The sequence below is a fragment of the Oncorhynchus keta genome, chromosome 28 (assembly GCF_023373465.1).
Source record: "Oncorhynchus keta strain PuntledgeMale-10-30-2019 chromosome 28, Oket_V2, whole genome shotgun sequence".
In the NCBI taxonomy this organism is placed as follows: domain Eukaryota; kingdom Metazoa; phylum Chordata; class Actinopteri; order Salmoniformes; family Salmonidae; genus Oncorhynchus; species Oncorhynchus keta.
This window is the reverse complement of record NC_068448.1, coordinates 10,990,776-11,018,610: the sequence shown is the minus strand read 5'-3', so window position 1 is coordinate 11,018,610 and position 27,835 is coordinate 10,990,776. Positions and strand designations below refer to the sequence as shown.

The 27,835-nt window shown below is 46.3% G+C and overlaps 1 protein-coding gene across 1 annotated transcript in view; it reads left to right on the top strand.

The window, feature by feature from the left end:
- LOC118360423 (tensin-2-like) overlaps positions 1 to 27,835 on the top strand; it is a 79,822-nt gene that overhangs the window by 1,975 nt on the left and 50,012 nt on the right. The window contains exons 2-3 of the mRNA XM_052484178.1: positions 25,940 to 26,045; positions 26,303 to 26,340. Coding sequence (XP_052340138.1) covers positions 25,940 to 26,045; positions 26,303 to 26,340 — 144 coding nt within the window. The remainder of the gene's footprint in view (positions 1 to 25,939; positions 26,046 to 26,302; positions 26,341 to 27,835) is intronic.

The window sequence follows — 27,835 nt, the reverse complement described above, 5'->3', positions numbered from 1 at the left end:
GTTACTAATCTATCACAGAGCTGATCTACAGTACTGGCCTTCTTCTCATGTTGTTACTAATCTATCACAGAGCTGATCTACAGTACTGGCCTTCTTCTCATGTTGTTACTAATCTATCACAGAGCTGATCTACAGTACTGGCCTTCTTCTCATGTTGTTACTAATCTATCACAGAGCTGATCTACAGTACTGGCCTTCTTCTCATGTTGTTACTAATCTATCACAGAGCTGATCTACAGTACTGGCCTTCTTCTCATGTTGTTACTAATCTATCACAGAGCTGATCTACAGTACTGGCCTTCTTCTCATGTTGTTACTAATCTATCACAGAGCTGATCTACAGTACTGGCCTTCTTCTCATGTTTACTAATCTTACTAATCTATCACAGAGCTGATCTACAGTACTGGCCTTCTTCTCATGTTGTTACTAATCTATCACAGAGCTGATCTACAGTACTGGCCTTCTTCTCATGCTGTTACTAATCTATCACAGAGCTGATCTACAGTACTGGCCTTCTTCTCATGTTGTTACTAATCTATCACAGAGCTGATCTACAGTACTGGCCTTCTTCTCATGTTGTTACTAATCTATCACAGAGCTGATCTACAGTACTGGCCTTCTTCTCATGTTGTTACTAATCTATCACAGAGCTGATCTACAGTACTGGCCTTCTTCTCATGTTGTTACTAATCTATCACAGAGCTGATCTACAGTACTGGCCTTCTTCTCATGCTGTTACTAATCTATCACAGAGCTGATCTACAGTACTGGCCTTCTTCTCATGCTGTTACTAATCTATCACAGAGCTGATCTACACTACTGGCCTTCTTCTCATGTTGTTACTAATCTATCACAGAGCTGATCTACAGTACTGGCCTTCTTCTCATGTTGTTACTAATCTATCACAGAGCTGATCTACAGTACTGGCCTTCTTCTCATGTTGTTACTAATCTATCACAGAGCTGATCTACAGTACAGCCTACTGGCCTTCTTCTCATGCTGTTACTAATCTATCACAGAGCTGATCTACAGTACTGGCCTTCTTCTCATGTTGTTACTAATCTATCACAGAGCTGATCTACAGTACTGGCCTTCTTCTCATGTTGTTACTAATCTATCACAGAGCTGATCTACAGTACTGGCCTTCTTCTCATGTTGTTACTAATCTATCACAGAGCTGATCTACAGTACTGGCCTTCTTCTCATGTTGTTACTAATCTATCACAGAGCTGATCTACAGTACTGGCCTTCTTCTCATGTTGTTACTAATCTATCACAGAGCTGATCTACAGTACTGGCCTTCTTCTCATGTTGTTACTAATCTATCACAGAGCTGATCTACAGTACTGGCCTTCTTCTCATGTTGTTACTAATCTATCACAGAGCTGATCTACAGTACTGGCCTTCTTCTCATGCTGTTACTAATCTATCACAGAGCTGATCTACAGTACTGGCCTTCTTCTCATGCTGTTACTAATCTATCACAGAGCTGATCTACAGTACTGGCCTTCTTCTCATGTTGTTACTAATCTATCACAGAGCTGATCTACAGTACTGGCCTTCTTCTCATGTTGTTACTAATCTATCACAGAGCTGATCTACAGTACTGGCCTTCTTCTCATGCTGTTACTAATCTATCACAGAGCTGATCTACAGTACTGGCCTTCTTCTCATGTTGTTACTAATCTATCACAGAGCTGATCTACAGTACTGGCCTTCTTCTCATGTGTTACTAATCTATCACAGAGCTGATCTACAGTACTGGCCTTCTTCTCATGCTGTTACTAATCTATCACAGAGCTGATCTACAGTACTGGCCTTCTTCTCATGTTGTTACTAATCTATCACAGAGCTGATCTACAGTACTGGCCTTCTTCTGTTGTTACAATGAGCTGATCTACAGTTACTAAATCTATCACAGAGCTGATCTACAGTACTGGCCTTCTTCTCATGTTGTTACTAATCTATCACAGAGCTGATCTACAGTACTGGCCTTCTTCTCATGCTGTTACTAATCTATCACAGAGCTGATCTACAGTACTGGCCTTCTTCTCATGTTGTTACTAATCTATCACAGAGCTGATCTACAGTACTGGCCTTCTTCTCATGTTGTTACTAATCTATCACAGAGCTGATCTACAGTACTGGCCTTCTTCTCATGTTGTTACTAATCTATCACAGAGCTGATCTACAGTACTGGCCTTCTTCTCATGTTGTTACTAATCTATCACAGAGCTGATCTACAGTACTGGCCTTCTTCTCATGCTGTTACTAATCTATCACAGAGCTGATCTACAGTACTGGCCTTCTTCTCATGTTGTTACTAATCTATCACAGAGCTGATCTACAGTACTGGCCTTCTTCTCATGTTGTTACTAATCTATCCCAGAGCTGATCTACAGTACTGGCCTTCTTCTCATGCTGTTACTAATCTATCACAGAGCTGATCTACACTACTGGCCTTCTTCTCATGTTGTTACTAATCTATCCCAGAGCTGATCTACAGTATTGGCCTCACAGAGTGGCCTTCTTCTCATGCTGTTACTAATCTATCACAGAGCTGATCTACAGTACTGGCCTTCTTCTCATGCTGTTACTAATCTATCACAGAGCTGATCTACAGTACTGGCCTTCTTCTCATGTTGTTACTAATCTATCACAGAGCTGATCTACAGTACTGGCCTTCTTCTCATGTTGTTACTAATCTATCACAGAGCTGATCTACAGTACTGGCCTTCTTCTCATGTTGTTACTAATCTATCACAGAGCTGATCTACAGTACTGGCCTTCTTCTCATGCTGTTACTAATCTATCACAGAGCTGATCTACAGTACTGGCCTTCTTCTCATGTTGTTACTAATCTATCACAGAGCTGATCTACAGTACTGGCCTTCTTCTCATGCTGTTACTAATCTATCACAGAGCTGATCTACAGTACTGGCCTTCTTCTCATGTTGTTACTAATCTATCACAGAGCTGATCTACAGTACTGGCCTTCTTCTCATGTTCTATCACAGAGCTGATCTAACTGGCCTTCTTCTCATGTTATTACTAATCTACACAGAGCTGATCTACAGTACTGGCCTTCTTCTCATGTTGTTACTAATCTATCACAGAGCTGATCTACAGTACTGGCCTTCTTCTCATGCTGTTACTAATCTATCACAGAGCTGATCTACAGGCCTTCTTCTCATGCTACTGAGCCTTCTTTCTCATGTTGTTACTAATCTATCACAGAGCTGATCTACAAATGGCCTTCTTCTCATGCTGTTACTAATTTACAGAGCTGATCTACAGTACTGGCCTTCTTCTCATGTTGTTACTAATCTATCAAGAGCTGATCTACAGTACTGGCCTTCTTCTCATGCCTGTTTACTAATCTATCACAGATCTAAGTACTGGCCTTCTTCTCAGTAATCTATCACAGAGCTGATCTACTGGCTACTAAAAATCCAGAGCTGATCTACAGTACTGCCTTCTCTCATGTGTTACTAATCTATCACAGAGCTGATCTACAGTACTGGCCTTCTTCTCATGCTGTTACTAATCTATCTACAGAGCTGATTACTACAGAGCTGATCTACAGTGGCCTTCTTCTCAATGTTGTTACTAATCTGATCTAAGTATGACTAATCTATCACAGAGCTGATCTACAGTACTGGCCTTCTTCTCATGTTGTTACTAATCTATCACAGGCTGATCTACAGTACTGGCCTTCTTCTCATGTTGTTACTAATCTATCACAGAGCTGATCTAGCTTCTCATGCTAATCTATCACAGTGATCAGTACTGGCCTTCTTCTCATGGTTACTAATCTATCACAGAGCTGGTACTGATGTTGTTACTAATCTATCACAGCCACAGTCTGGCCTTCTTCTCATGTTGTTACTAATCTATCACAGAGCTGATCTACAGTACTGGGGTTACTAATCTTCCTGATCTACAGTACTCATGGTTACTAATCTAGCTGATCTACAGTACTGGCCTTCTTCTCATGTTGTTACTAATCTATCACAGAGCTGAATTAGACTAATCTATCACAGACAGTACTGGCCTTCTTCTCATGCTGTTACTAATCTATCACAGAGCTGATCTACAGTACTGGCCTTCTTCTCATGTTGTTACTAATCCATCCTACAGAGCTGATCTACAGATCTACAGAGCTGACTGGCCTTCTTCTCATGTTGTTACTAATCTATCACAGAGCTGATCTCAGTACTGGCCTTCTTCTCATGTTGTTACTAATCTATCACAGAGCTGATCTACAGTACTGGCCTTCTTCTCATGTTGAATTAGAGCTGAAGACAGAAATCTATCACAGAGCTGATCTACAGTACTGGCCTATCTAATCAGAGCTGATCTACAGTACTGGCCTTCTTCTCATGCTGTTACTAATCTATCACAGAGCTGATCTACAGTACTGGCCTTCTTCTCATGTTGTTACTAATCTATCACAGAGCTGATCTACAGTACTGGCCTTCTTCTCATGTTGTTACTAATCTATCACAGTTACTAATCTATCAATCAGAGCTGATCTACAGTACTGGCCTTCTTCTCATGTTGTTACTAATCTATCACAGAGCTGATCTACAGTACTGGCCTTCTTCTCATGTTGTTACTAATCTATCACAGAGCTGATCTACAGTACTGGCCTTCTTCTCATGTTGTTACTAATCTATCACAGAGCTGATCTACAGTACTGGCCTTCTTCTCATGTTGTTACTAATCTATCACAGAGCTGATCTACAGTACTGGCCTTCTTCTCATGCTGTTACTAATCTATCACAGAGCTGATCTACAGTACTGGCCTTCTTCTCATGTTGTTACTAATCTATCACAGAGCTGATCTACAGTACTGGCCTTCTTCTCATGCTGTTACTAATCTATCACAGAGCTGATCTACAGTACTGGCCTTCTTCTCATGTTGTTACTAATCTATCACAGAGCTGATCTACAGTACTGGCCTTCTTCTCATGCTGTTACTAATCTATCACAGAGCTGATCTACAGTACTGGCCTTCTTCTCATGTTGTTACTAATCTATCACAGAGCTGATCTACACTACTGGCCTTCTTCTCATGCTGTTACTAATCTATCACAGAGCTGATCTACACTACTGGCCTTCTTCTCATGTTGTTACTAATCTATCACAGAGCTGATCTACAGTACTGGCCTTCTTCTCATGTTATTACTAATCTATCCCAGAGCTGATCTGATAACTTTGTTTAATTTTGACTGGTTTGGCTGCAGCTGTTAATGTTTAAAACATTACATGAAGAGATCTGGATGGAAGATATCTTATTGACTTTTTATAACATTTAACAAAAATATCCCTCTGGGGATTACCGTTTCCCTGTTTGGTGAAAAGGGTGCCAAAGACAATGCTTTGCGTTCCTCTACCTAGGTGTTGCTGACACCTGCCAGATCTTACGACACCTGGATAGGTATTTAACGTATCAGCTAAACACATCATATGTAATAGAAATCTTTCAGTTGATGACACAGTTGATGAGGTGACACGCAACCATTGGTTGATGCATGCAGCTTCTGAGCAGGGGACTGTGACCAAGGTTCTACTGGTCATTGTTTTTCAGCCTCACAGGTCATGTGGTACGAGTCATGATGCGGTCACTACTCTGTTATGCTGGCTGTTATCTACAGTACATCCGGTGAGTAGGCTGGCTGTGTTGTTATCATAGAGAAGCTCCATTTAATGGCAAATAGAATTAAATGACTTGGCAGGCAAAAGAAAACACTATTTTTCTGTAGCCGAATGTACAACACAGATCATAGCCAGAGGGGTAATTTCTGCTTGGCAATTGAATATATCTTGATATGATACTCACTCTATTTCTAAGCCTATCATGATCTCCGGAGAACATTGTGATATTTGCCTATGATCCCTTCATCCTAAACCAGAGCTGGGCAGCTCTCCCTCTCTAGAGTTGTGAAGATTAGAGTAGAACAACACTGCAGTTTTATATCATGGATGGGCAACTCTACCTCTCTAGAGTTGTGAAGATTAGAGTAGAACAACACTGCAGTTTTATATCATGGATGGGTAACTCTACCTCTCTAGAATTGTGAAGATTAGAGTAGAACAACACTGCAGTCTTATAGCATAGATGGGCAACTCTACCTCGCTAGAGTTGTGAAGATTAGAGTAGAACAACACTGCAGTCCTATAGCATAGATGGGCAACTCTACCTCTCTAGAATTGTGAAGATTAGAGTAGAACAACACTGCAGTCCTATAGCATAGATGGGCAACTCTACCTCTCTTGAGTTGTGAAGATTAGAGTAGAACAACACTGCAGTCCTATAGCATAGATGGGCAACTCTACCTCTCTAGAATTGTGAAGATTAGAGTAGAACAACAATGCAGTCCTATAGCATAGATGGGCAACTCTACATCTCTAGAATTGTGCAGATTAGAGTAGAACAACACTGCAGTCCTATAGCATAGATGGGCAACTCTACCTCTCTAGAATTGTGAAGATTAGAGTAGAACAACACTGCATTCCTATAGCATAGATGGGCAACTCTACCTCTCTAGAATTGTGAAGATTAGAGTAGAACAACACTGCAGTCCTATAGCATAGATGGGCAACTCTACCTCTCTTGAATTGTGAAGATTAGAGTAGAACAACACTGCAGTCCTATAGCATAGATGGGCAACTCTACCTCTCTAGAATTGTGAAGATTAGAGTAGAACAACACTGCAGTCCTATAGCATAGATGGGCAACTCTACCTCTCTAGAATTGTGAAGATTAGAGTAGAACAACACTGCAGTCCTATAGCATAGATGGGCAACTCTACCTCTCTAGAATTGTGAAGATTAGAGTAGAACAACACTGCAGTCCTATAGCATAGATGGGCAACTCTACCTCTCTAGAATTGTGAAGATTAGAGTAGAACAACACTGCAGTCCTATAGCATAGATGGGCAACTCTACCTCTCTTGAATTGTGAAGATTAGAGTAGAACAACACTGCAGTCCTATAGCATAGATGGGCAACTCTACCTCTCTAGAATTGTGAAGATTAGAGTAGAACAACACTGCAGTCCTATAGCATAGATGGGCAACTCTGCCTCGCTAGAGTTGTGAAGATTAGAGTAGAACAACACTGCAGTCCTATAGCATAGATGGGCAACTCTACCTCTCTTGAATTGTGAAGATTAGAGTAGAACAACACTGCAGTCTTATAGCATAGATGGGCAACTCTACCTCTCTAGAATTGTGAAGATTAGAGTAGAACAACACTGCGGTCTTATAGCATAGATGGGCAACTCTACCTCTCTTGAATTGTGAAGATTAGAGTAGAACAACACTGCAGTCTTATAGCATAGATGGGCAGATATCCCTCTGGTTGTACCTGTTACTTTGGTTTACAGATGTACCACACAGCAGTTCTTCAGGCTCAGATTACTCATCCATTCAATGGTCACAAGAAAATTGTTAAGAATTCCTTGAGGACCATCGATGCTTTAACCAGTACTGCGTCATGGCAACCATATTCCACAGGCATTTTCTAAATACCCAACACAGGAAAGAGCATTGTCGGGTCAAGGGTAAAAATATCCTGTACGACCAGATACTCTTACACAGACACAAATACACGTGAACACAACGATCCACTAACAAACTCAATCACATGGAGACAAACAATGACAACCCACACCATCCTGTTATCTGTGGTCAAACTCCAGGAAGCTTTGACTAGACTGGATTGGTTTGGAACTATAATCTGTACAAAACTTTGATCAGTATTTGAGGAATGTGTGTATGGGGCAGAGTATGAGATGAAAGTAGAGACCTTTCCTTTCTATAAATCTTGCCACCCCAACAAATCCCTGATCCACCAATAAATAAAAAACAGAATTCCCCCCAAAAATAATATTTTATTTTCTTCTCAAATAATTTCTTGACGTCTATTCAAAAGAGTGTTTTGAAAGAGTAGGACATGTTCTGGGAATGAGCTGGAACTTGGCAGGAAAGGTAGGCAGGGCACGTAAAGTAAGTGGGATATGATTCAGCATTTTATTCATCTCTCATGTAGAATAAATGTAAATATTCCCAAAATATATACAACCCCACAGAGGACCTCTCAGACTAGCTCTATTTTCTCACGTGCGTTTGTAATTATCGTCTCTTTCTCCTTCTCTCACTCTCTTCCCCCTCTCATTCTGTCTGTCTTTCTCTCTTTCTCTGCCTCACTCTCTCTCTCTGTCTGTACAGCTGTAACTTATCAACCTTTGGCTTAGTGCTGTCTAACACAATCATTCCTCAAGCATTACAGCTCCCCTCTCCCCCACCTCATTTCCTCTTTGCCAATGTTCCCACTCTCTAAACCTTTCTCATTTACCTCTAAGTTGCTCCATACCTTTCCCCTGTTCCCCTAAGTGCTATGCTCTGTGAACTTCAGCCAACAAAAAGTTGATGTCTATCTTATTTTAGAGGTATCATTCTATCTGTTCCATGTTGATGAGGATCAGTCTGGCTCACTGGGTCTCCATTTCTCAGTATCTCTGCACCGTTAAAGATGTAATGGTGGGAGGCAGTTCTGCCTGATCTGCTATTATACAGGCTTAGCTGGCCTCCTATTTGAGGTTCAAACCTGTTGCCCCCCTCTCTCTCGTATTTGCCTCTGTCCTTGTATCTTTCTTTGTAAATAAATATACATGTCCATCCTCATGTCTATGTGTATTGGAGGATGTGACAACTGTCTTTGTACAACGGCCAATTCAACAGCTGTAATCAAATCCCTCCTCCAAGCCCCAACCCCCCAACCCTACCCCCCACTCGTCAAGCTTAAGTCCCAGATTCCCAGCATCCTGTCAGCTGGAGGAGGTACCCCTATATTTTGTTAAACTCTCTTGTGGTCCGCCTGCTCCTCCCCCTCACCCCCTCTCTCCCCATCTCCCCTCTCTCCCCCTCACCCCCTCTCCCCTCTCTCCCCTCTCCCCTCACCCCCTCTCCCCTCTCTCCCCCCTCACCCCCTCTCCCCTCTCTCCCCCTCACCCCCTCTCCCCCTGTCTCCCTCTCTCCCCCTCTCCCCCTATCCCCCTCTCCCCCCTCTCCCCTCCCCTCTCCCCTCTCCCCTCTCCCCCTCTCCCCTCTCCCCCTCTCTCCCTCTCCCCCTCTCCCCCTCTCTCCCCTCTCTTCCCCTCTCCCCCTCTCTCCCCCTCTCCCCCTCTCCCCCTCTCTCCCCCTCTCTCCCCTCTCTCCCCCCTCTCTCCCCGCTCTCCCACTCTCCCCCTCTCCCCTCTCTCCCCCTGTCTCCCCCTCTCTCCCTCTCTCCCCTCTCCCCCTGTCTCCCCCTCTCCCCCTCTCCCCTCTCTCCCCCTGTCTCCCCCTCTCTCCCCTCTCTCCCCCTCTCCCCCTCTCTCCCCCTCTCCCCTCTCTCCCCCTCTCTCCCTCTCTACCCCCTCTCCCCTCTCTCTCCCTCTCTCCCTCTCCCCCTCTCCCCCTCTCCCCCTCTCTCCCCCTCTCCCCTCTCTCCCTCTCCCCCTCTCTCACCCTCTCCCCCTCTCCCCCTCTCTCCCTCTCCCCCTCTCCCCTCTCTCCCCCTCTCCCCCTGTCTCCCCCTCTCTCCCCCTCTCTCCCCTCTCCCCCTGTCTCCCCCTCTCTCCCCCTGTCTCCCCCTCTCCCCTCTCTCCCTCTTCCCCCTCTCTCCCCCTCTCCCCCTGTCTCCCCCTCTCTCCCCTCTCTCCCCCTCTCTCCCCCTGTCTCCCCCTCTCCCCCTGTCTCCCCCTCTCCCCCCTCTCCCCCCTCTCCCCCTGTCTCCCCCTGTCTCCCCCTCTCCCCCACTTCCCTCCACGGTCCAACAGAAAAAAAGTTCCAGACAAATAAAAGTTCCTGGACCTCCGTTTTAATACAAGAGGAAATTCCATGGCGTTTAGACATTTTTTAAAGACTGGACTGGATGTGTTGTTCTGGGATTCCTACGAGTTACACTCAAATTGTGCATGCAGTCACTAGAGTCATGTTTCTGTGAGAATGTGTTTACTCTCCTAGTGACACATAGTCATAAATAATGTTATTATGAATAGTTTTGCATGTATGGCATGATTATGGAAATGGAACAGATACATGGGTTGGCAAATAGCACAGATTATTGGTATTTATCACTATTCTCTTGAGCATTATGGTAATAAATAGTTTAATCTTGGCTTCTGATTGGCTGGGTAGAAATATCGACATATTGCTTCCACCTACCCAATCCTCTCAGATCGACAGACATGGCTGGGGAATAGGGGTTAGGGGCCATTTCGGAACTCACGGACACCACCTCTGGATTGAGTGAAAATGTGTTACGCCACAACACTGACGCACTTGCTAACTTGTTGCACTTCTGTGTTTCCCCCACATGGTGGAGCTCTTGTGCTAATGGTAAAATGGATATAGTTTGACACCTGAAGGAAATTGTCCACCCACGAGAGTTTATTACAAAGATGGGGGCGGGGGTCTTTAGACTCACTTCTCATTGCATGTGTGTGTGTGTGTGTGTGTGTGTGTGTGTGTGTGTATGTGTGTGTGTGTGTGTGTGTGGTTAGGGTTTCTTTAGACTCACTTCTCATTGCATGTGTGTGTGTGTGTGTGTGTGTGTGTGTGTGTGTGTGTGTGTGTGTGTGTGTGTGTGTGTGTGTGTGTGTGTGTGTGTGTGTGTGTGTGTGTGTGTGTGTGTGTGTGTGTGCGCGTGCGTGTGGAAGTGTTTAACAGTAAATAGTAAACACATTTTTTTTTGACCAGCTGGGGACATTTTGTTAGTCCCCACAAGGTCAAATGCTATTTCTAGGGGGTTAGAATTGGTGTTAGGGTTAGAGTTAGGTTTAGGGTTAGGGTTAGGAGCTAGGGATAGGGTTAGGGTTAAGGTCAAGGTTAGGTTTTTGGGTTAAGGTTAGGGTTAGGGCAAGATTACGGGTTAGGGTTAGGTTTAGGGTTAGGGACAATTGGATTTTGAATGGGACTGAATTGTGTCCCCACAAAGTTAGCTGTGCAAGACTGTGTGTGTGTGTGTGTGTGTGTGTGTGTGTGTGTGTGTGTGTGTGTGTGTGTGTGTGTGTGTGTGTGTGTGTGTGTGTGTGTGTGTGTGTGTGTGTGTGTGTGTGTGTGTGTGTGTGTCTGTGTCTGTGTCTGTGTGTGTCTACTAGTTTGGATCTATAATTATTCTACCAAATCTACCAACAACAGCAACAGAAAACTCATGCTGGTTAATGTGTAATGTTGCAGAACATTTTGACTTGCCCCTAGAAATTACATATGTAATTCCCAATCCTGGCCAATCCTGGGGAAATATTTTAACTCTCCCCTCCCAGATCTGACCAATCACAGAGTGGAATTCTGGTAATACAAATCCACAATTGCCTTTCCTTTAATGTCTCCACCCATAACCACAGAGCAGAACGAGACCAAATGAAAGAAGATACATTTCAGTAACAAAATATGTTTTGAGGACTTTTTGGGAATGTAAGAGAAGTTCTGAACTAAAGTCGAAGACTTAAAAGAAAAAGAAATGAACAAGGTAAGAACATAATTGGAAAGTCATTATTATTATTGAAATATACTTGTTTGTTGTCTACTATGCATAGGTTCGTGATGGAATCAAAGCGTTACTACATTGGGGTGTGTGGGGGGCAGTGCGCATCCTGTATTTGACAGTATATTCACCCCATTCAGTTGCGTGCTCTGCGCGTCCCTTCGCCGTCAAAATGTTATCATGCTGATATAACACATGGTTTATAGTTGTTTGTCTAATGTTCTTGTGTTATATATACACTTTTTCTCTACATGTTTTGCGCGTTTAGATAAATTGACTCTACGCGGCTCTAGCTTGTTATTTGACAATACCCGACATCGGACATAAGGTCATTTGTCCGACTGAATGAGATGTTCGAGACTCTTCCACAGGATAATTATTATCTGGCAAACTATACTAAAGTGAAATTTCTTCTAGATCCGATTACTAATATTGTGGTTTTGCTATGAGATTAAGGTCGTCATAGTCTCAGTGTAGTCTAGTATATTTGCCCAATGACCGTATATTCCGATATAATTGCGCGGTATTCTTGCAGACCTGACAGATACAACTACAACTAAGTGGTGAAATGATCCTATGGCTTCACGCGCACCCCTCCCCTCCCCGTCTCTCCAACTCCAAGGTGTTCTGTGTTTATTACTGCATCAGAACTATTTCCCATCCTTACCATACCAATAGCATACATTCTGAAAGTGTATGCTGATCGCCTTAAAGACGTGTGTGTGTGTGTGTGTGTGTGTGTGTGTGTGTGTGTGTGTGTGTGTGTGTGTGTGTGTGTGTGTGTGTGTGTGTGTGTGTGTGTGTGTGTGTGTGTGTGTGTGTGTGTGTGTGTGTGTGTGTGTGTGTGTGTGTGTGTGTGTGTGTGTGTGTTAACTTAAAGACAAATTCAATTTGAAATAAACAGGCAGCGATGGTAAGCCAGGTAGTGTGTGTGCATGCTTTTGTGCACATGCTGTGTGTGAGTGTGTGTGTGTGTTTGTCCCATGTTGTGGAGTAGGCATTGGGATTACCAGATGAGTAAGAGGATGCTGCAAACAATGGCTTGACCAATAAAGTGTGTGTGTGTGTGTGTGTGTGTGTGTGTGTGTGTGTGTGTGTGTGTGTGTGTGTGTGTGTGTGTGTGTGTGTGTGTGTGTGTGTGTGTGTGAGTGTGTGTGCGTGCGTTTGTGTGCGTGTGTGCGTGTGTGTGTGTGTGTGTGTGCGTGCGTTTGTGTGTGTGCGTGTGTGTGTGCGTGTGTGCGTGCGTGTGTGCGTGTGTGCGTGTGTGTGTGTGTGTGTGTGTGTGTGTGTGTGTGACGAGGGGAGACGTGGAGGTGTGCTTTAGTATCATCCAATCAATCTCCTCCAATATCATGTTCCCATGTCAAAAGTTCCTTCCTCGCGGTCTCAACGTGTGTATTAATAACACGAGGGAAACCACAGTGGAAAAGTAACACGGTAACATTGTCCAATCTTTGCTTTGGCGTTTATAACAGTGTTAGGCCTACTGCTAAAAGAGTGTCTAGTGCAGTGACCTGCACACGTCCTTTACCAGTAGCTAGTAGGGCCCAGATCCAGCAGCAGTGTTGTGGTTCAGACTCAGAGGGAGAAAGGAGCAGAGACACAGTAGAACCATTCCAAGGCCCGTATTTATAAAGCATCTCAGCGTAGGTCTAGGATCAGTTTTGCCTTTGAAATCATAATGATTAAGATTACAGTGGACAGGGCTGAGCTGATCCTAGATCAGCATTCCTACCCTGAGATATATGGATATGGCCCCTGAGCAGTAGGATCAGGATGGGGATGGTAAGTAGTCTTGGATATCCCAGAACATCATAAGCTAGGTCTGGAGGGATGTTGTCTTCTCTCTGTCATTTTAAAAGGTGGAGAAAAAACATTTCCGGGGAGGAGGGTCCTCTTCAGACAGACAACTATCTCAACAAATCACATGGTGAAAACAGGGAGCAGAGCTACACAGGAAGTGTGTCGTAGCGCAACACTGACCTCACCACAGGAACAAGCTCTCCGTTCCCTCTGCTGCCTGTCCCACCCTTCTGAGAATCACTGTCCTTCTGAGACACACTGTCCTTCTGAGACACACTGTCCTTCCGAGACTCACTGTCCTTCTGAGACTCATTGTCCTTCTGAGACACACTGTCCTTCTGAGACACACTGTCCTTCTGAGACACACTGTCCTTCCGAGACTCACTGTCCTTCTGAGACTCATTGTCCTTCTGAGACACACTGTCCTTCTGAGACACACTGTCCTTCTGAGACTCACTGTCTTTCTGAGACTCACTGTCTTTCTGAGACTCACTGTCCTTCCGAGACACACTGTCCTTCTGAGACACACTGTCCTTCTGAGACTCACTGTCTTTCTGAGACTCACTGTCTTTCTGAGACTCACTGTCCTTCCGAGACACACTGTCCTTCTGAGACTCACTGTCTTTCTGAGACTCACTGTCCTTCTGAGACTCACTGTCCTTCTGAGACTCACTGTCCTCCTGTGGAAGGTGGCTGCACAGAGGACACACACACACACACACACACAATTAGACTAAAATCTCCATTGGGCAGAACAACTATAGAACATATCTGTAGACTTTCTATTACTGATAGGGAAAGGGAATACGGAGAGAACACACACACAAATATGCATACTGTACATACACACACACACTTAATCTCCATCTGTGACACAGAGGGAGAAGGTCTGTATGTCAGATACATGCACACACACACGCGCACACGCGCACGCACACACGCGCACGCACACACACACACACACACACACACACACACACACACACACACACACACACACACACACACACACACACACACACACACACACACACACACACACACACACACACACACACACACACACACACACACACATACAATATGTGTCACACAGATGCATAGTGGATGGGGGATGGTGTATTACCAATGGTATTATGCTACTGGATTCATTTTACTACATGATGTCAGAGTCAGAGACCAGAGCCTGTATCCACAAAGACAACAGTCAGTTGTAATGTTCAGAGTCAGAGACCAGAGCCTGTATCCACGAAGACAACAGTCAGTTGTAATGTTCAGAGTCAGAGACCAGAGCCTGTATCCACAAAGACAACAGTCAGTTGTAATGTTCAGAGTCAGAGACCAGAGCCTGTATCCACGAAGACAACAATCAGTTGTAATGTTCAGTGTCAGAGACCAGAGACCAGAGCCTGTATCCACAAAGACAACAATCAGTTGTAATGTTCAGAGTCAGAGACCAGAGACCAGAGCCTGTATCCACAAAGACAACAATCAGTTGTAATGTTCAGAGTCAGAGACCAGAGCCTGTATCCACGAAGACAACAGTCAGTTGTAATGTCAGAGTCAGAGACCAGAGCCTGTATCCACAAAGACAACAGTCAGTTGTAATGTTCAGTCAGAGACCAGAGCCTGTATCCACAAAGACAACAGTCAGTTGTAATGTTCAGAGTCAGAGACCAGAGCCTGTATCCACAAAGCGTCTCAGCCTAGAAGTGCTGATCTAGCATCAGTTTAGACTTTTAGATCATAATTAATAAGATTGTATGGACAGACCCTAGATCTGCACTCCTACTCTGAGACACTTGGTGGATGCTGGCCCAGATGTCACGCACAGTATGATGCACTCTCTCTGTACCTACAGTGACCAGTCAACACTACTGTTTAGGCCCCACATCCAGACAATGCATACATTCATTATTAAGTCAAATCAAATTTAATTTGTCACACATGGTTAGCAGATGTTAATGCGAATGTAGCGAAATGCTTGTGCTTCTAGTTCCGACCATGCAGTAATATCTAACAAGTAATCTCACCTAATGATTTCACAACAACTACCTTATACACACAAGTTTCAAGGAATGAATAAGAATATGTACATAAAAATATATGAATGAGTGATGGCCGAACGGCATAGGATGGTATAGAGTACAGTATATACATATGAGATGAGTAATGTAGCGTATGTAAACATTTTATAAAGTGGCATTGTTTAAAGTGGCCAGTGATACATTCATTACATCAATTCCATTATTAAAGTGGCTAGAGTTGAGTCAGTATATTGGCAGCAGCCACTCAATGTTTTTTTTAGTGGTGGCTGTTTAACAGTCTGATGGCCTTGAGATAGAAGCTGTCTTAGTCTCTCGGTCCCAGCTTTGATGCACCTGTACGGACTTCGCCTTCTAGATGATAGCGGGGTGAACAGGCAGTGTCTCGGGTGGTTGTTGTCCTTGATGATCTTTTTGGCCTTCCTGTGACATCGGGTGGTGTAGGTGTCCTGGAGGGCAGGTAGTTTGCTCCCTGTGATGCGTTGTGCAGACCTCACTACACTCTGGAGAGCTTTATGGTTGTGGGCAGAGCAGTTTCCGTACCAGGCGGTGATACAACCCGACAGGATGCTCTCGATTGTGAATCTGTGCGCCTTCTTCACCATGCTTTCTGTGTGGGTGGACCATTTCAGTTTGTTCGTGATGTGTACGCCGAGGAACTTAAAACTTTCCACCCTCTCCACTACTGTCCTGTCGATGTGATAGGGGGCTGCTCCCTCTGCTGTTTCCTGAAGTTCACGATCATCTCCTTTGTTTTGTTGATATTGAGTGTGAGGTTATTTTCCTGACACCACATTCCAAGGGCCCTCACCTCCTCCCTGTAGGCCGTCTCGTCTTTGTTGGTAATCAAGCCTACCGCTGTAGTGTCGTCTGCAAACTTGATGATTGAGTTGGAGGCGTGCATGGCCACGCAGTCATGGGTGAACAGGGAGTACAGGAGAGGGCTGAGAACTCACCCTTGTGGGGCCCCAGTGTTGAGGATCAGCGGGGTGGAGATATTGTTACCTACCCTCACCACCTGGGGGGCGGCCCGTCAGGAAGTCCAGTACCCAGTTGCACAGGGCGGGGTCGAGACCCAGGGTCTCGAGCTTAATGACGAGTTTGGAGGGTACTATGGTTTTAAATGCTGAGCTGTAGTCGATGAACAGCATTCTTACATAGGTATTCCTCTTGTCCAGATGGGTTAGGGCAGAGTGCAGTGTGATTGCGTCGTCTGTGGACCTATTTGGGCGGTAAACAAATTGGAGTGGGTCTAGCGTGTCAGGTAGGGTGGAGGTGATATGGTCCTTGACTAGTCTCTCAAAGCACTTCATGATGACGGAAGTGAGTGCTACGGGGCGGTAGTCATTTAGCTCAGTTACCTTAGCTTTCTTGGGAACAGGAACAATGGTGGCCCTCTTGAAGCATGTGGGAACAGCAGACTGGGATAGGGATTGATTGAATATGTCCGTAAACACACCAGCCAGCTGGTCTGCGCATGCTCTGAGGACATGGCTGGGGATGCCATCTGGGCCGGCAGCCTTGCGAGGGTTAACACATTTAAATGTTTTACTCACGTTGGCTGCAGTGAAGGAGAGCCCACAGGTTTTTAAAGCTAGCAAAAAATCATAGGAGTTGACATATAGGTCCAAATATAGCTACAGTTGTTTTTATATCTAAAGATGTCTAAAGGAAAACCAAGGAGAAGACCCTTATGGAGTATCACTGTAGTCCAGCTGATTAGGGACCCTGGTCTGGCTTTAGTCTGGGCCCTGGTCTGGCCTTAGTCTGGGCCCTGGTCTGGCCTTAGTCTGGGCACTGGTCTGGCCTTAGTCTGGGCCCTGGTCTGGCTTTAGTCTGGGCACTGTGCCCCTGGTCTGGCCTAAGTCTGGGAACTGTGCCCCTGGTCTGGCTTTAGTCTGGGCACTGTGCCCCTGGTCTGGGCCCTGGTCTGGACTTAGTCTGGGTCCTGGTCTGGCTTTAGTCTGGACCCTGGTCTGGCCTAGTCTGGGCCCTGGACTGGCCTTAGTCTGGACACTGTGCCCCTGGTCTGGCCTTAGTCTGGGCACTGTGCCCCTGGTCTGGCCTTTGTCTGGGCACTGTGCCCCTGGTCTGGCCTTAGTCTGGGCACTGTGCCCCTGGTCTGGCCTTTGTCTGGGCACTGTGCCCCTGGTCTGGCCATAGTCTGGGCACTGTGCCCCTGGTCTGGCCTTAGTCTGGGCACTGTGCCCCTGGTCTGGCCTTAGTCTGGGCACTGTGCCCCTGGTCTGGCCTTAGTCGTGGCCCTGGTCTGGCTTCAGCCTGGGCACTGGGATCAGTGTGTTCAGTCTGGTTGAAAATACACATCGTGTTAACTAAATATCAAGCAATTTTTGTAGGGGAAGAGAGAAAAGCATGTAGGGATGGATTTGTGTTGCATCAGTGTGTATATGTCGGCTCCTCCTTTCAATCCATCTTCTGGGGCTTCTGGTAAACAGGGAGAAGGAAGGGGAGGGCTTTCTTTTCAAAAGGCGGTTCTTTGACTGAAGAACTTCTGGTTCTCTGAGCTGGACGACAAAAAATAAGAGAACAGGACCCTCTTGTGTGCTGTACTGCTGTTGATGCCTGAGGGGTGAGGGGGTAGTGGCCTGTCCCAGCGCAGACAGGACACTCGGTGAGTTGACGGTAAAGTTTGTCCCATTACACTGACTGAATACACACAGTCTGTTTTTTTAGGTAGAAACTCATTGGTGTGTACTTGTAAGGTATTTTTAAGAGAGTCACAAGTGACTGCATTTTTTAAACCCAGTTTAAAGTTGTATTTGTGCGGCTGATGAGTAAGATGTTATCATTCCCGTTTTAGGCTTTACTTTTCCATGAAGGTAAATGGGATATAGCCTGCTGGTGAAAATCCCAAACGCGTAAAACAAATAGTTTGTATAGAGGAAGTAATGTACGAGGAGCATTGCAGGAATGTAAGCATGTTTTTCAACAAATATGTCAACCAAAAGAATCATAAAAATCACAGAGAGCTAGACCAACGTTGTAACGACATAGGGAAAACCAAGATACCGATGTTGATTTGAAACGTCTCAATCGGTCCAAGTTTTCAAGTTGTTGGAGCAGTTTCACTAGAAACGCGAGTCTATATTGTCTTCCCTCCTCTCTTTTCTTCCCTCCTCTCCAGAGCCCAGCTCAGGTAATACCTCCCATCCTCTATGCGTTATCTTCCTACTGTTGTCTATACTGCCGGGGGTGTTGCCTGTTGTAATCTTCTACCAATTGGCTTGAACTCCACTCTTAGATCTGCTATTGTTAGCTCAAAAGAGAAGCCCACTGGGTTCTGCTCACCCAGTGCTTTTAATTCCAATGGGAATTACAGAAACTTCAATACCCCCTCGCTTTTCAAATAATGTAGAGAGTTTGGGCTGTTGCACGATAGCAACCAATCATACAGTCATATCAACTACACCATTATCAATCGTCAGACAGGGCCTGGAACTGCCTGTTGAACGTAGCTTGTTTGAGATGGAGTGTAAAGGGCTTGTGTTGATGCATCTGAACATTAGGAGTGTAGTTCCTGAACTGGATTACATTAAGATCTGGGCAATTCAAACAAATCTGGACATTATAGTATTGACTGAAACTTGGATTCAGACAATACTATTATCATGTGTCCAGAGCTGACAGACAGGGTAGAGGTGGTAGACTGAAATCCATTTCCCTTGCCAATTTTTTTTCTTTCTGCTATCTTTAATCGCTTGTCTGGGTAAGAACGTGTGCATAACTGTTATAGTGGTCTACCATCTTCCCTCGGCTAACCTTTATGCACTCAAGGAGTTAACAAGTTTGTTGTCTTATTTTACTAAATAAAAAGTTATTATCCCGGGTGACCTAAATCATGATTGGCAAATGCAGGCTTCAGACAATCTAATAAACATGTGTAATGATCTAAACCTCGCCCAGCTGGTAACTACACAGCCCAACCCTAGAGATCCCGCAAAAAAAACTGTGATTGATCTTATTTGAACGAATACACCAGAGAATGATGTTTCTACTGGCGTCCCCGCCCAAGACGTCGTTTGTGTTAGAGATGTTCGAATACCCAAATCAAAGCCTTGTGACGTCACAAAGAGGAACTTTAAAAACTTCAGTGAACAGGCTTTTTTTTTACATTGTCTTTATTTTGGTGACATTAATTGTATTTCAGCTATTACCTAACCTGATTGAGCTTTTCAGCCTCTTTTATTGGTCATATACACGTGATTAGCAGATGTTACTGTGGGTGTAGTGAAATGCTTGTGCTTCTAGCTCCGACAGTGCAGTAATATCTCATAAGTAATACCTAACAAATTACACAGCATATACAAAATACACACAAATCTAAGTAGGAATTAATTAAGACTATATACAGTTGAAGTCAGAAGTTTACATACACCTTAGCCAAATACATTTAAACTCAGTTTTTAATAATTCCTGACATTTAATCCTAGTAAAAATCCCCTGTCTTAGGTCAGTTAGGATCACCACTTTATTTTAAGAATGTGAAATGTAAGAATAAAAGTATATCAAATCAAATCAAATGTATTTATATAGCCCTTCGTACATCAGCTGATATCTCAAAGTGCTGTACAGAAACCCAGCTTAAAACCCCAAACAGCAAGCAATGCAGGTGTAGAAGCACGGTGGCTTGGAATAACTCCCTAGAAAGGCCAAAACCTAGGAAGAAACCTAGAGAGGAACCAGGCTATGAGGGGTGGCCAGTCCTCTTCTGGCTGTGCCGGGTGGAGATTATAACAGAACATGGCCAAGATGTTCAAATGTTCATAAATTACCAGCATGGTCCAATAATAATAAGGCAGAACAGTTGAAACTGGAGCAGCAGCACGGCCAGGTGGACTGGGGACAGCAAGAGTCATCATGTCAGGTAGTCCTGGGGCATGGTCCTAGGGCTCAGGTCCTCCGAGAGAGAGAAAGAAACAGAGAAAGAGAGAATTAGAGAGAGCACACTTAAATTCACACAGGACACCGAATAGGACAGGAGAAGTACTCCAGATATAACAAACTGACCCTAGCCCCACGACACATAAACCACTGCAGCATAAATACTAGAGGCTGAGACAGGAGGGGTCAGGAGACACTGTGGCCCCATCCGATGACACCCCCAGACAGGGCCAAACAGGAAGGATATAACCCCACCCACTTTGCCAAAGCACAGCCCCCACACCACTAGAGGGATATCTTCAACCACCAGCTTACCATCCTGAGACAAGGCTCCTCACATCTCTCTTTTCCTTCCTCCTCTCCTCTCCACACATCTCTCTTTTCCCTCTCTCCTCTCCTCACATCTCTATTTTCCCTCTCTCCTCTCCTCACATCTCTATTTTCACTCTCTCCTCTCCTCACATCTCTCTTTTCCTGCCCCTCTCCTCACATCTCTCTTTTCCCTCTCTCCTCTCCTCACATCTCTATTTTCCCTCTCTCCTCTCCTCACATTTCTATTTTCCCTCTCTCCTCTCCTCACATCTCTATTTTCCCTCTCTCCTCTCCTCACATCTCTATTTTCCCTCTCTCCTCTCCTCACATCTCTATTTCCCTCTCTCCTCTCCACACATCTCTCTTTTCCCTCTCTCCTCTCCTCACATCTCTATTTTCCCTCTCTCCTCTCCTCACATCTCTATTTTCCCTCTCTCCTCTCCTCACATCTCTATTTTCCCTCTCTCCTCTCCTTACATCTCTATTTTCCTGCCCCTCTCCTCACATCTCTCTTTTCCTGCCCCTCTCCTTACATCTCTCTTTTCCTCCCTTCTCTCCTCAAATCTCTATTTTCCCTCTCTCCTCTCCTCACATCTCTCTTTTCCTGCCCCTCTCCTCACATCTCTATTTTCCCTCTCTCCTCTCCTCACATCTCTATTTTCCCTCTCTCCTCTCCTTACATCTCTATTTTCCTGCCCCTCTCCTCACATCTCTCTTTTCCTGCCCCTCTCCTCACATCTCTCTTTTCCTCCCTTCTCTCCTCACATCTCTATTTTCCCTCTCTCCTCTCCTCACATCTCTATTTTCCCTCTCTCCTCTCCTCACATCTCTCTTTTCCTGCCCCTCTCCTCACATAACAAATAATTAAGGAGCAACAATAAAATAACAGTAGCGAGGCTATATAGAGGGGGTACTGCTACAGAGTCAATGTGGAGGCTATGTAGAGGGGGTACCGGTACAGAGTCAATGTGGAGGCTATGTAAAGGGGGTACCGGTACAGAGTCAATGTGGAGGCTATGTAGAGGGGGTACCGGTACAGAGTCAATGTGGAGGCTATATAGAGGGGGTACCGGTACAGAGTCAATGTGGAGGCGATGTAGAGGGGGTACCGGTACAGAGTCAATGTGGAGGCTATGTAGAGGGGGTACCGGTACAGAGTCAATGTGGAGGCTATGTAGAGGGGGTACCGGTACAGAGTCAATGTGGAGGCTATGTAGAGGGGTACCGGTACAGAGTCAATGTGGAGCGATGTAGAGGGGGTACCGGTACAGAGTCAATGTGGAGGCTATGTAGAGGGGGTACCGGTACAGAGTCAATGTGGAGGCTATGTAGAGGGGGTACCGGTACAGAGTCAATGTGGAGGCGATGTAGAGGGGGTACCGGTACAGAGTCAATGTGGAGGCTATGTAGAGGGGGTACCGGTACAGAGTCAATGTGGAGGCTATGTAGAGGGGGTACCGGTACAGAGTCAATATGGAGGCTATGTAGAGGGGGTACCGGTACAGAGTCAATGTGGAGGCTATGTAGAGGGGGTACCGGTACAGAGTCAATGCGGAGGCTATGTAGAGGGGGTACCGCTACAGAGTCAATGCGGAGGCGATGTAGAGGGGGTACCGGTACAGAGTCAATGTGGAGGCTATGTAGAGGGGGTACCGGTACAGAGTCAATGTGGAGGCTATGTAGAGGGGGTACCGGTACAGAGTCAATGTGGAGGCTATGTAGAGGGGGTACCGGTACAGAGTCAATGTGGAGGCTATGTAGAGGGGGTACCGGTACAGAGTCAATGTGGAGGCTATGTAGAGGGGGTACCGGTACAGAGTCAATGTGGAGGCTATGTAGAGGGGGTACCAGTACAGAGTCAATGTGGAGGCTATGTAGAGGGGCTACCGGTACAGAGTCAATGTGGAGGCTATGTAGAGGGGGTACCGGTACAGAGTCAATGTGGAGGCGATGTAGAGGGGGTACTGGTACAGAGTCAATGTGGAGGCTATGTAGAGGGGGTACCGGTACAGAGTCAATGTGGAGGCTATGTAGAGGGGGTACCGGTACAGAGTCAATGTGGAGGCGATGTAGAGGGGGTACCGGTACAGAGTCAATGTGGAGGCTATGTAGAGGGGGTACCGGTACAGAGTCAATGTGGAGGCTATGTAGAGGGGGTACCGGTACAGAGTCAATGTGGAGGCTATGTAGAGGGGGTACCGGTACAGAGTCAATGTGGAGGCTATGTAGAGGGGGTACCGGTACAGAGTCAATGTGGAGGCTATGTAGAGGGGGTACCGGTACAGAGTCAATGTGGAGGCTATCTAGAGGGGGTACCGGTACAGAGTCAATGTGGAGGCTATGTAGAGGGGGTACCGGTACAGAGTCAATGTGGAGGCTATGTAGAGGGGGTACCGGTACAGAGTCAATGTGCGGAGGCACCAGTTAGTCAAGGTAATTGAGGTAATATGTACAAGTAGGTAGAGGTAAAGTGACTATGGATAGATAATAAACAGAGAGAAGCAGCAGCGTAAAAATGGGGGTGGGGGGAGCGGGACAACGCAAATAGTCTGGGTAGCCATTTGATTAGCTGTTCAGGAGGCTTGTGGCTTGGGGGGGTAGAAGCTGTTAAGAAGCCTTTTGGACCAAGACTTGGTGCTTATGTCAGTATCCAGGGCCGCATTCAATATGGCACAATGTTGTGAAATGTTCCCAATTACAGAGATTTCTCTCTGAAAAGGAAAGTAAAGGAATCGTGTCAGCTTTTTATCTCTGCGACAGTCAGTACATTGCACCTTTCTGAACGCAACCCGGGGTACACAGGAGGCTGCTGAGGGGAGGACGGCTCATAATAATGGCTGGAACGGAGCAAATGGAATGGAATCAAAGACCTGGAAACCATGGAAACCATGGGTTTGATGTATTTGATACCATTCCAACTATTCTGCTCCAGCCATTACCACGAGCCTGTCCTCCCCAATTAAGGTGACATCAACCTCCTGTGCCAGAGTATGCAGGAGCTGCAGTCTGTCTGTCTGTCTGCCAGGTGGTGATCGTGTCCTACGCAGAAATGTTGCGAAACCATGCCCAGTCTGTGTAACTGACCACAGTATTTTACTCACACGCAATGATCGGCTTGCAGTTAATCACTGTCTCTATTTAAACTGTGTTCCCCGTCCACTTCATGGTGGCAGACAGACAAACAGACATTTAGTTGTCAGAGAGCCAGGGGTTTAGTCTCATGCCTGGCATGCTTTGGGTCAGTGGTGAGGGGGGCCGTGGATGGGGGTGGTGAGGCAGGCGGATGGTGCCTGCCCTGGTGTCCACACAGTGGTGTAGTGAACATGATAAGTACAGTCTCATGTCAGCTGTCCAAATAGTTCCCAGTCGTAGCGGAAGAGGAGATTGGGAAAATGTGCATACAGCCCTTATATTGAAGAGGGAAAACACACTCCGCAGTAACAAAGGTTCTTTATGTTTATCAGTCTGATTTGCAGACTAATGAAAACAGACTGGCTTTGAGGCGGTGAATAGAGTGTACTGACACGGACAGGGACACAAGGACAGGGACACACGGACAGGGACACATGGACAGGGACACCAGGACGGGGACACACGGACAGGGACACCAGGACAGGGACACACGGACAGGGACACATGGACAGGGACACCAGGACAGGGACACACGGACAGGGACACATGGACACGGACACACGGACACGTGGACAGGGACACACGGACAGGGACACACGGACACGCGGACAGGGACACAGGGACACGCGGACAGGGACACACGGACAGGGACACACGGACAGGGACACACGGACAGGGACACATGGACACACAGACACACGGATAGGGACACATGGACACACAGACACACGGACAGGGACACACGGACAGGGAGGGATACACGGACAGGGACACACGGACAGGGACACACGGACACGCGGACAGGGAGGGATACACGGACAGGGACACACGGACAGGGACACACGGACAGGGAGGGATACACGGACAGGGACACACGGACAGGGACACATGGACACACAGACACACGGACAGGGAGGGATACACGGACAGGGACACACGGACAGGGACACACGGACAGGACACACGGACAGGGAGGGATACACGGACAGGGACACACGGACAGGGACACACGGACACACGGACAGGGAGGGGTACACGGACAGGGACACACGGACAGGGACACACGGACACGCGGACAGGGACACACGGACAGGGACACACGGACAGGGACACACGGACAGGGACACACGGACACGCGGACAGGGAGGGATACACGGACAGGGACACACGGACAGGGACACACGGACAGGGACACACGGACACACGGACAGGGAGGGATACACGGACAGGGACACACGGACAGGGACACACGGACAGGGAGGGATACACGGACAGGGACACACGGACAGGGACACACGGACAGGGAGGGATACACGGACAGGGACACACGGACAGGGACACACGGACACGCAGACAGGGAGGGATACACGGACAGGGACACACGGATAGGGACACACGGACACACGGACAGGGAGGGATACACGGACAGGGACACACGGACACACGGACAGGGACACACGGACAGGGACACACGGACACAGGGACACACGGACAGGGACACACGGACAGGGACACATGGACACGGACACACGGACAGGGAGGGATACACGGACAGGGACACACGGACAGGGACACACGGACACACGGACAGGGACACACGGACAGGGACACACGGACAGGGACACACGGACACACGGACAGGGACACACGGACAGGGACACACGGACACGGACACACGGACACACGGACAGGGACACACGGACAGGGACACACGGACAGGGACACACGGACACGGACACACGCGTGTGTGTGTGTGTGTGTGTGTGTGTGTGTGTGTGTGTGTGTGTGTGTGTGTGTGTGTGTGTGTGTGTGTGTGTGTGTGTGTGTGTGTGTGTGTGTGTGTGTGTGTGTGTGTGTGTGTGTGTGTGTGTGTGTGTGTGTGTGTGTGTGTGTGTGTAAGAGCAGAGCAACCATGTGTTCACATGTTGACATTTTCTTAGTTACCATGCCATGAGACATGCAACTCCCATCCCCCTGCAGTCTCATGTTTATAGCCAATTTCATGTTGTGAAACACAGTAGGATCATGGGCGTGTTACTAGAAGGATTACCTCTGTTACACAACCAACCATATAGAGGTTCTAGAGCAGAAAAAACACCTGACAGCAAAGCTCCTGTCACTCAAACACACCAAGAATCCTCTAGTGTGTGCTTGCTACTCCCTACGTACTGGGTTGCTGACTGTGTGTGTACCTGTGTGTTGGTAGACAGGGAAGGGGGAGCCCCATGTCTTCAAGGAGAAAACCTTTAAGAAGAACCGTCAGTGTGGGGTGTGTCGTCAGAGTGTGGACAACACGGGGTCCTTTTGCCGAGGTGAGTCTCTTTTTCTCACTCTCTCTCTCTCTCTCTCTCTCTCTCTCTCTCTCTCTCTCCCCTCCCCCTGTTTAGCTGTCAGTTCTAGCTCTCTATCTCTGTCAGAGCCCTCATGTTGCTGACTCACTGTAAGCTGCTTGTTGTCAAGGACCCTCAGACCAGCTAACATGCTACATATAATACACCAAATGAACCTGACTAATGCTTCCCTTCTGTCTCCTTACCCACCCTCTCTGTTGTCATCCTTCTCTCTGCAGTGTGTAAAACAGCCGCTCACAAGAAATGCGAGGCAAAGGTAAGACTCCAAACCGATTCACTCCTGTAATTTACCCAGCTTATTCTACACTCTTAGAAAAAAAGGTGCTACCAAGAGCTGTCCCCTTTGAAGAACCCTTTTTGGTTCCAGGTAGAACCCTTTTAGGTTCAATGTAGAACCCTTTCCATAGAGGGTTCTACATGGAACCAGAAAGAGTTCTACCTGGAACCAGAAGGTTACTTCTATAGGGACAGCCAAAGAACCTTTTTGAAATCCTTTTTTCTAAGAGTGTACCCTCCCTGTCCCTGCTATGAGCTAGTAGCCATTGATGTGACCGACTGCACACAAGCCCCATTTGAAAGGGTCATTGATGGAGGAGTGAATGCCAGCTTTGGCCAGGGGCAGGCAGAGACTTGGCAGACTGCAGAGTCTGGCGCCGTGCGTTATGGAAGATGGCATGTGGCAGAGATTGCTGTCCAGTCTTCGTACCATCTATTTCCATTTGAGGAAACAGCCCTAGAGGATAAGGGGATGGGTTTGAAAAGTAGCAAACCAATACAAATCCATAGCCAGTTATTTTTTAAATATTAGTTTAATCTTTGAAGATTTCTATCCAGGAATGAGCACGAAATGCTCTGCAGTAGACCTGGCATAGTATGTAGGCCACTCTTGTTCTGTGGATTGTAAAGCTCTGGCTCTGTTTCCTCGAAACAATGCTGTTGGTCAGGAAGATACTATTTCCACACTGTTGTGTTCTGTTTGAGCTCTGTTGTTTGTGGTCTGGTTGTGTTTTGTATATGCTCTGTTGTTTATGGTCTGGTTGTGTTTTGTATAGGATCTGTTGTTTGTGGCCAGGTTGTGTTTTGTATAGGCTCTGTTGTTTGTGGTCTGGTTGTGTTTTGTATAGGCTCTGTTGTTTGTGGTCTGGTTGTGTTTTGTATAGGCTCTGTTGTTTGTGGTCTGGTTGTGTTTTGTATAGGCTCTGTTGTTTGTGGCCTGGTTGTGTTTTGTATAGGCTCTGTTGTTTGTGGCCAGGTTGTGTTTTGTATAGGATCTGTTGTTTGTGGTCTGGTTGTGTTTTGTATAGGATCTGTTGTTTGTGGCCAGGTTGTGTTTTGTATAGGCTCTGTTGTTTGTGGTCTGGTTGTGTTTTGTATAGGCTCTGTTGTTTGTGGTCTGGTTGTGTTTTGTATAGGCTCTGTTGTTTGTGGTCTGGTTGTGTTTTGTATAGGCTCTGTTGTTTGTGGCCTGGTTGTGTTTTGTATAGGCTCTGTTGTTTGTGGCCAGGTTGTGTTTTGTATAGGATCTGTTGTTTGTGGTCTGGTTGTGTTTTGTATAGGATCTGTTGTTTGTGGCCAGGTTGTGTTTTGTATAGGCTCTGTTGTTTGTGGTCTGGTTGTGTTTTGTATAGGCTCTGTTGTTTGTGGTCTGGTTGTGTTTTGTATAGGCTCTGTTGTTTGTGGTCTGGTTGTGTTTTGTATAGGCTCTGTTGTTTGTGGCCTGGTTGTGTTTTGTATAGGCTCTGTTGTTTGTG